Below are 10184 nucleotides of genomic sequence, written 5' to 3'. Positions count from 1 at the left end.
GCCACCTCCACAATCTCATTTATCACGTATTAACATTATCTAACACCAACCTTATCAATTGAAGCATAGGATGATGTTTCATTCGGGGAGCTCAAACTAATACTAATTGAATTTCAACATTTTAACTTGCTGCTTATCTTACCAACTAGTCCCAATTTAGGACTTGGGTGGTATGTTATTATCATGTAGTAACTAGTTCTTGACTGTGCTAGATGTACCAACATGTTAATATGGTTATGCTTGATACTCGCCACTCCTAAAAGGACGGAAGAAACTTTCATTAACATTCTATTTCATTTGATAGTAGGAAGGTTAGGGGATTACAATGCCCAAATATGTTATCTCGATATGTAATTTTTTGCAAATGTCTAGTATTGTATCTACCATCCTTGCCAAGCCTGATTGCTAAGAGACTCCATGTGAAGAACACTATTGATACCGGCACGACACCACCTAATCCTCCCATTGCCTCTGTTGCTGCAACAAGTGCACGTCTAAACGTTGGCTACTGATGAAGTTTTCGCTCCAGCCAAGGTCGCCTTCTCCCTCCGGCTATCCCAGGCACAATAATCCTTGGAGTAGTTTGCAAGCGTGGCACTGTAGCTCCCAAGGAAGAAGAAGAAGATGACGTTTGGAAATGTTCTCTTACCTGCTATGTGACTAAGTTGATAGTTGGAAGTTCTGCTCTTAATCTTGAGTTCAGAACGTATGATACAACCATCCTCCCCCTTTTCGGCTTATCAAGGAAGAGATATAAAGATGTAATCGATGTGATACTTTTTTGATTTAATATAAAGACACCCTCATTTTGGATTTATTTTTTTTGCAAACGTCTTATAGTGAAGAATTAACTAAAAATTTATATCGCCATCAACTATCTTTATAATACACTACCAAAAAATATTCGCATTGAGAGTACAGAAGCTACAATTGAATGGTCTAGCTCCACAAACATTTTCCAATATGAAACATGGTTTTTGAAAAGAAACAGCTCTACTATAGACACCACGTTAGTACGATACAAAATATCACTTTGGAGCCAAGGTATTAGTTGACATGACTTGCACAAATAGTGATTAGGAAGCTAAATTCATCGTGGATCATTGGTTACAAAGTCAAGACAATAGAAACTTTAGCTAGATAGAACCTAACAAAATCTTTTCTTGAAATTTAAAGTACAAAGGGTTATACTTTAAAAATTGCTTTCTTCATAGATCTAAAGCTTCTAGGATTATTACTGAGTGAATTAGATGTAATATTTAATTTGATTCCTATAATTTCCAGATTATTAATGATGGATTGATTTAATGTTTAGTTTGTTTGATAATGTTTTACTTCCATATTGAAATTAGAAATAAATGTTTTGATAACAATAGAAGATTATGATAAGAATGTGGCAAAATGAAAAATTCATACTTCAAGCCCTATTGTAGTTCCCCTTTGTACCTACATGGACTCTCCCTTGCCCAACTTTGTAGTGGTCTATTCTTAGTAGATTTGAGGAATGAATTATAATTTATTTTCCAATTGAATGGATATGTGAGTTGGTGTTTCCTAGTTTATTTTCCAATTGAATTGATATGTGTGTTGATCTTTCCTAGTTTTCATCCTTAATTCAAGTACCCAAAAATGCCTTTGCAATAACAGTGGGTGATGAAAAGCAAGAGAGGAACATCAAGTCAATTTTGCCTTATGATGGAATCTTGAAAGTTGGTGATATCTCTTTTTTTTAATCTTAATAGTCTTGCTTATAATAAGAAATTGAACGTTGCATGGAGAAGATGAAGAACGTCTTACAAATACCTAAAATAATGGCACCTTGAGTGTAATAGCATTAACATGTCATTCATTCTATTTTTGTTCTTTGTTTTTGTATATCCCTAGGAAGGAAATGCATTGAGTACATTAGAAATGCATATATTTTCAAATATCTCTCTATCTCACATCCTCCTATCCCCAATTCTTCATGCTCTTGTGGATGACATTCTTTTGTGAATATCTCCCCCCCCCCCCCTTTTGTGTGTGTGTGTGTGTGTTTGTGCACACATGCATGTGTGTGTTTGCATATGTATATGTATTGGTATGTATGTATGTATGCATGTATGCGCGTGCGCACAGAGAGAGAGAGAGAGAGAGAGAGAGAGAGAGAGAGAGAGAGAGAGTAAATAGGATGCACTTTTTGATTTTGTAGCATGAGGAGGATCATAGAAAGATACACAAACTATGGAGGAGGGATGCAAGGATATGGTATTCCAGCTGAAGAAAATGAGGTAAAAATCAAATTTATAAATCAAAGAATCGCTATAGTGTGCAAATATGGTACACTAAATAGATACAAGGGATAGGAATAATTGAAAAAGCTCATATGATTCTTTAACCTAGCATGGGATGATTGGACATGGTTGACATTGTGATTGTTTTTACATTCCCATAGAATAAGGAAACGTCACGGAATAAGTTTCCATGACATTGTGCTAATAGTTATGGAGACTGATAAGGATCTTGAATATTTTCTTCTTTTAAGCTAAAATTTATCTTATAGAGAAGTGACACTTCGATTAAATTTGGATTTTAAGATGCGTTCCTAGTTTTATCCTAGTCATCATAGTATTTCAAGGAAAGTAGTGGAAACTTAAGCATGAACTTAGTCATGGTAGTAAAAGGAAGAAAAGTAGTTTCCTTGAAAACCTACTAAGCGTAAGGCTTCTTGAAAATTGGGGTTCTATGGAGTTCTTCAGAGAAGTCCCCTCTCCCACAACCTCCCTACCCTCCACTATACGATGGCCACACCAAAAGGGAAGCTAGAAAGTTGGCCTTCAAAGAAGGCCTGTCCCCTCGACCCTCCCAACCATCCACTATCCTATGAACCCACCAAAAGGAGACGTGCACACACAATGGCCTCTTGGACCTTGAACTTCTCGGTAACATGTGTAACACGTATTGGCCTTGTTAGACGTAGTTGGAGGTATGTATGTGTCGTAGGGTGGAGTGTGTGGGGATTTTCACTTGTAGCATGGAGGGAAGAGAGCAAAATGTACATTATAGTTATACTCTATACGAGGATATCCATTGATTAACATCCATTCATTTACATTCACCCTGCCTCCTTTGTCCTCATTGCCCTCTACAAATAAATAGGAGATTCTAATTTTGTGCAAGCTGATAAGATATGTTGGATTTGGAGTGACAGTTGAGTCACGAGCCATTGAAAGTTTGGTTGCATTGTTTTGTATTGGTCTCGTGATGAAATACTAATCATTCACGACTTGTTGATCTTGATTCTAGACATGAAGATAGAAACCATGAATTTGGAGAACAAAAATTTTCAATGAATATGAGAGGTACTTAAAGATAGATTGTAGCAAAGATATTGTATCAAAATTATAAAATGTCATAAAGCATCTAGTTCTTAGTTAAACAGTCAATACATAACATATATAATCTATGGGTATTGTCTCCTTTTCAGTTGTATCAAATTTGCAAAGGTGTAGAGAACATGGGAATTCTATGCTTCATATTCAAAACCTACTTTAGAATAAAATATCAAAATAAATTAATGAAAAGGGCATGCTTTGATATGATCTAATATACCAACTATAACATGTTAAGTGTACATGTATGCATAAGGATAAATCTATGAATTTTAATTTCATGAAAAATTCTTCCTTTTAGGATATCATATCCAACTCTAAATTTGATCACATAACATTTAGTCGTAGTGATCTTAAGTTTCATAGCATAATTTGTCTATTTATCAAGGCATAATTAACCTCGGATTCGATATACTTTACATATTCTAGTTCACCACGTGATTGCCCTCTCCCCATACATAGAATTCCTTTTACTTAATGTGAGACATACTTGTCATCTATTTTCTCAGAGAGTCCTTTGTGACCCATCAGTATAAGGGTAATAGAAGTATTTGGAGAGTCTTTTTAATATCTTAATCATTTAAATGTGAAGATTGAATTCACACTCAAAGCCATGTATTTATATCTATAATGAGATGATAAATGAAATTAATGCTAGTCTAGAATAATTATTGGAGAATTTGATATTGATTTACACCTTGCAAACAATATATCCTCACTTGTGTAAACACTATAGCATTTGAGTGTTTGATTAGTGGACTTACTAATGGTGAGAAATGAAATCCTAAGCTTAAAGGGACAAAATGTCTCCATTGTGAGATGGCATATATCTTAAGAATAAATTTCATGTGTAGAGAATATTTAAATAATAAAGTTATTTTTAGAGAAAGTTGACGTGGTTATTTGATGATCATACCGCTTGTGTAATCTGCATTTATTTATGATGTCCTTTTTTAAGGTATTTTGATAGTAAACAATCATGGAATTTAATTTAAATCCGTGTTCATTAGTGAAGTTCTAGAGGCATATTATTTGGGAATCATTGCATTTTGGGATCAATATACGAACGTTTCTTAAGTAATATATTGCTACCTAGAATGAGATGATAATTGAAATTAATTTCTATTATTGCTAGTAAAGTGTTCTATAATACTACCTAGAATAATTGCTGGGGGATTTTTTAAAACTCTATGGTATTACACTTTAATTTGTGTAAATTCTATAATTCTAGTGTTTGTCCGATAGACTTAATAATATTGAGAAATGCAATCCTAATTTGGAAGGGACAAAAAGTCTCTACTGTGGGAGTATGGCATACATTTGAAGATTACATTGCCTATGTAGATAATTTAATAAAATATTTTTAAGAGAAATTTAGCATGGTTATTTAATGGTAATACCACTTGTATAATCCTTATTTATTACGATGTCCATTTTAGTGATATTTTATTAGTAAACTATCATGGAATTTTGTTTAAATCTATGATCATCTGTCATGTTCTAGACGCAAGCTATTTGGGTAGAACTTCTTGCATTTTGGGATCGATATAAGAATTTTTCTTTATATCCTTGGCTCAAGTCATGGATTTAATGCATAGACGCAAGGTTAGGGATACTGTAAAGAATGGCATAGGATTGGGTGCCTTAGGGCTAAGGATAGGGCATGTTCTATGGAAATAGATGGATCGGGTTAAACCTATTCATGAGATATGTTTCCATCCTCCACTCCTAAATTTTAGCATGAGTTTTTGGGCCATACAAATTTGTTTTTAAAGACCTAATCCATAGCAAGTTAATTAAAGGCTTCTACCTAGTAGAGGAATAATTGGTATGAATGCGTGTATCTCGAGTTTGAGACTAACTATGGACCTTACATGAGACCTCCATGAACCAAAAGTTTCGGTGCAACTCCCTCTGATGATTTGATCATCACATGTGATAGTGATGAAGATATCCTTCATGTGAAAATGCTATTGAAGCTGAAGTTTGAGATGAAGGATTTGGGAGAGCAAGGCAACAAAAATAGTGGAGGCTCATATATATATTTAAAAGTAAACACATATATGAACTCTACCCTTTCCAGTAAATGTTCTGGCATTCATGAAGAGCATAGAACCAATTGGATGAAATTGGAGGCTTGCAAGCCTTCATTTCACATTCTACAAGTATGGCAAATAAATATCCAGAGGAGTTTGATAAAAATATGGAGATTATCAAGTCCTTATTGAATATCTAAAAGAACAAGAAAATCTATTGAGCATTGAATGCTTTGAATCTTCTTGGCCACAACGAGATGAGTCATCGGTTTTGAAATTGTTAAAGATACCACAATAGATAGGAATAATTTGAGCAATTCATTTTAACTTAAACATGTTGTGGTAGGAAGGATGACGAGACCTTACCAAAGTTTGTGCCGTCTGACAAAACCCAAAAGAGTATTTATATTCCAATCCGATATTAGACTTGAAACAAGGTGGACCAACCAACTTGAGTGGTAAAGTTTCTTCAGATAACAAGGAATGAGAAAGGAATCCCTACCACATTTACAAATTTATTGTATGAACCAAAGTCTTTTAAAAGTATCCCTGATAAATATACTATCAAATGATGATATGAGGCTTGTTTGCGAATGAAATGTGAATAGGTTCCAAACCAAAAGGATTCGACTAAGGTGGAAGTAAGTAACAATATTCATTGCTAGAAACGAAGGACTACAAGTCTTTAAAAGAAACATATATGATGTGAAAAAATATATAATAGTCCGTGAATAGCAGCCGCATGTGTGTGTGTGTGCACGCATGCGCGCCGCGCTTAATATCACTTGAGCACATTTGATCCATCAAGTCAAAATCCAATTCTCAATTAAAGCATGGTTAGGTGGTACTACTTTCTAACTTTCAAATAGAAAAAAGATGATTGATATGAGGACTCTGATTGTGTTTAAAATTCAAAATGATATTCTTAGTATGTTTATGGACAAGAATCTTGAAAAGTATGACTAATATCTTATAAATTCACCTAAAACTGTCGAAACATAATAAAAAGTAGTATTGAAATCAGTGTTAAAGAGACTGCTTCTAGTACCACCTAACCATATTGCTTTGACCCTACTAGAATTTGATGACCCTGAACGAATTTGGAAGCATGTGACAACAATTTCTAGGCCTCATTTAAAACGAACAAAGTATCTTTATATTACATTATATTCGAAACAAATGTTGTATTTCGATACCACCTATATGTTGAATTCAACAAATGCTTCAATTGCTTTATTTGAGTTGACATGATTAAAACTCATGTTATTATATTTTCAATATTAAACACTGAAGAAAGGGGTGGAGGTGGCTTGCATAGTGTTAGAATTGAAGTGAATTTTGGATATCATTATTGAGTGGAGGTCATGAATTTACAACTTTGCTAAACTTTTGCTAAGTCATGAGGCCATTTTTGTATGGAGGTGTCCTATGTACTGCTAGGTGAATATTGAGTGAGGTGACTATTCTTTAAAAAAAGCCCAAATGGTTACAATATGCATATGTTGAACGGGATTAAGAGCAGCTACAAGAAAGTTGACGGCTGAAGAACTCAAACTATCCGAAAAGTGTAACAATCCAAACTGTGAGGCCACCGACAAATATTAAAAACAGCACGTGCATTCGGCCAAAACCCATCAAAGCCCAAAGAGTACAAAATAAGACATTGGAAGAGCCAGATAAGATGTTGCAAGGAGACAAAAACGATATTGAAACTACTGCATGAGGAACTTGAACTGATCACTTCCATTTCAGGTAAGTTTCACAATCTCCAATGCGACCAAATAAATTCAAACGGACTTCCTTCTGAGCTTAAGAATCAAGCACTTCTTGTGCTTTAGAATTCACTTGAGCACGTCTCTTTTAAGGCTCTCAATTCACGATCAACTCCAAAGAATATGGATGTCTTTAAAATCCAACGATTCAATGATGCATGCTCACAAAAAGGTTTTGCAGCTCATAGTCTTGTGATCAGAAACCTATATGGTTGTGTGTGGTTTTAAGTATCATCGTTATATCGAAAGGAAGCTAGATGTACTATGCTCGAATCCTTTATTGGGCGCATTTCAAAGAATAACGTTTCAAAATTAGTACACCGGTGGTATGATTGGCCGCACACAATGAAGTAGCACAAATAGTTCGTGCAAACAAGAAAATGGATGATGTACGCCATTGAGCACTCAATGGAGGATCATTCAAGAAACGGTCACGCTCCTCGAAATTCCCGTCTTTGACCTTTCCATGTTCTTTGCTCTGGCTCCTTGAATCTTGGCCTCTCACATTTCCATGCTATCTCCAGCCTCAGATCTCAGAGATTAATTCTCCTTGCAAAAGGTGCCTGTCCTTGTAGATGCCAGCGTGCTTTTTTAAGCAACCTCCAATTTCTAATTTCCAATTTACTTTGTTACCTGTGGTTTACTAGGGGACAAGGACTTCGCTATGTTGGCTCAGTGTGTTTTGTGGTCGGGTTGGGTTAGATTATAATGTTAGGATGGGCTAGTTTTACTTGCTATCAAACAGAGCATAGGCAGCTGAGTGGTAGGGCGTTTGTATATCTTCTGAGAAACCTAGAACTAGTCAACAAGTTACCGATTTTAGAAGATCTAGGACTCATTAGATCGATTCGTATGTTCCCAATATGTTTTCTTCATGATCCCAAGTTAATTGAGGCTGCTGGAAATGCAGAGGTGGGGTCAACAAGCTGCCAAATTGAAGGAACAATTGGATTTGCTGGAAAACGAATACAGGTGTGGCTGCAGCCTGGTTGGTTTAAGCTTTTATGGCATTTGAGAAATACAAAATTTTCTGATCTTATGGTAACTCTGTACAGTGCAGACATATGATGGGCCAAAATCTGGCAGGATTGTCATTGGAAGACTTACAAAACCTAGAAAGGCAATTAGAAATTGGGGCAAACCGAGTGGGGGTCAGAAAGGTTTGTGATCAATCTTGTTTGCTTGCACCAAACGTAATGTAGTCTTCCAGAATTGATCAGGCAATCCTATACTTTGGTCATCATCCAAGTTGCACTTGTCTGGGCAGACTCAACTGCTGATGGAAGAAGTACCATATCTTTGTAAAAAGGTGTGTGACATGTTTGTTTTCTGGCTGATTCAATACACGGTCATTTCTCTGACTGTTTTATCATCGGATTTCTTCAGGAACATCTGCTTTTCAAAGAGAATGAGATGCTCAGAACGAAGGTAAGGCAACATGTCGATGCGTGACCTTTTCAGTTTTAGAGGAGGCCTTGCCTGTTTTTCTGATCATCTATGTCCTTGAGCTTGAAGGTTCTCCAGCTGTCCAGCATGCAAGGAAATACTAGGTTGACAATCAGCTGTCAAGATTGTCAGGATTCTTCGAGTGTCAAAGCTACTTCTAACGCTCGATCAAACATAACTGCCACCGAAACAACCTTACAACTTGGGGATAACTTGACAGATCTCTCTCTCTCTCTCTCTCTCTCTTCCACCCACACACTCATTTGAGTGGTTTAACCTTTGCACAGGTGTTGATGCGTTCAAATGCTTGGCTCACAGGTTGAATCTTCCATTTGCTTGAAAGGGACACTGTTGTAAGTATATCTGTAAGGAATACATTCTTCAAAACAATTTAAAGAAATAAAGTTTAGTTAACAGTGAATTACTTTTCCTTTGACCACTCTGATTGCCTGATGTTAAACTTCCCTAAAAGGATGGTTAGTGTTAGCCCAAGTCTTAAATAGTATGGCTTGGTGGTACATGGAAGAGATTGTGTAGCGATATTTACTTTGGTGCTAACTACACCTATGTGCATGTTTTGCCATCAAATAATTAGTCGGTGGGGATGTAATAATCTCGTAATAATAGATGGTCCTTGGTATGCGTGATGAAATTCATGGTTTTCAACCTCATGAGTGATTGCCATGAGAGAAACTGCTCTATTTGTTACCATAGTAGCAGACATGCAAAGTTACCTCGCAAAGTTTTCGACCATGTTGTGCTTGGCTGATAAATAAATTCTTTCTAAAGTGCTCCTATCAGCTATCTTTTGTAAGCATTTTTTGCTTAGAAATGTCCATTTGTGAGAGACTATACTATTTAACTGTAGCTTGAATGAAGGGTACTTTGATTAGCGTTCACCTCCGGAGGGTTGACAGAAGCTCCATACAAAGGCCTTTTTATAATTAGATCCTAATTGGATGCTCAAGTATGCAGAGATGCATGGATTGGTATTTGTGAGTGCGAATGTTTATACTATGGTGTACACCCATTATTTTGGGCATTGATAATACCAATGGGGATGTCATGGTGGATAGTCCTTGCTATGCATGGTGAAGTTAATGGTATTAAACCTTGTGAATTTTTATTTTATTGAAATTACATTAGTTAAGTTTTAAGAGGATGAGTTTGGGCATGTAGTAGATTCATTTTATCCTCTCTCTCTCTCTCTCTCTCTCTCTCTATCCACTTGGTAAACTCAAAAATTTGCCGAATTCAAATTCAGCTAATTTTTGAGTTTACCAAGTGGATTTTGAGTGGAGGTGATCATTGTGGAAAAAACTTGAAATAAGCGGTAAAGTCCAAAAATGTTGAATAGCGTGTTTTTGCTCGTCACACAATATACATAAGTTTTTAACAATCCGAATTTTAATGTGAATTGGATATTAAAAAAGTGGAAATTTCAAGCTTTCTGTTTTAAAAAAAAAGGGTGCCATCTCTTAGTGTTTTGAAGAAATCTTTCAAAGACCTTCAAACAAATATGTAATGTTGTCAAAACATTGTTTTGCCATGCAAATATT

The 10184-nt window shown here is 35.7% G+C and overlaps 1 protein-coding gene across 3 annotated transcripts; it reads left to right on the top strand.

The window, feature by feature from the left end:
• The first annotated feature begins 2195 nt into the window (after nt 1–2195).
• Nucleotides 2196–9048, top strand: LOC147887310 (MADS-box transcription factor 17-like). Of its 3 annotated transcripts, none has more exons than XM_087394864.1 (6): nt 2196–2270; nt 8090–8151; nt 8240–8339; nt 8447–8488; nt 8566–8607; nt 8704–9048. In XM_087394864.1, the coding sequence occupies exons 1-6, from the start codon at nt 2235–2237 to the stop codon at nt 8890–8892; spliced, it is 471 nt and encodes a 156-aa protein (XP_087250990.1). In that variant the 5' UTR covers nt 2196–2234; the 3' UTR covers nt 8893–9048. The 3 variants fall into 3 exon arrangements, with proteins under 3 accessions (XP_087250990.1, XP_087250989.1, XP_087250991.1); XM_087394863.1 differs by having other exon boundaries at nt 8695–9048; XM_087394865.1 differs by lacking the exon at nt 8447–8488 and having other exon boundaries at nt 8695–9048.
• The last annotated feature ends 1136 nt before the right edge of the window (nt 9049–10184 follow it).

Source organism: Dipteris shenzhenensis, chromosome 23, assembly GCF_047967505.1.
Source record: "Dipteris shenzhenensis isolate YYH24624 ecotype China chromosome 23, Dip_SZ_1.0, whole genome shotgun sequence".
In the NCBI taxonomy this organism is placed as follows: domain Eukaryota; kingdom Viridiplantae; phylum Streptophyta; class Polypodiopsida; order Gleicheniales; family Dipteridaceae; genus Dipteris; species Dipteris shenzhenensis.
This window is presented reverse-complemented; position numbering and strand designations above follow the sequence as displayed.

Excerpts from the sequence above, each read along its gene's own strand:
- LOC147887310 (XM_087394863.1), top strand. The coding sequence starts at position 2,235 with ATGCAAGGATATGGTATTCCAGCTGAAGAAAATGAG. Across the intron at positions 8,340-8,446 it reads ACCGAGTGGGGGTCAGAAAG|ACTCAACTGCTGATGGAAGA; the intron begins GTTTGTGATCAA and ends TTGTCTGGGCAG. Across the intron at positions 8,489-8,565 it reads TACCATATCTTTGTAAAAAG|GAACATCTGCTTTTCAAAGA; the intron begins GTGTGTGACATG and ends GGATTTCTTCAG.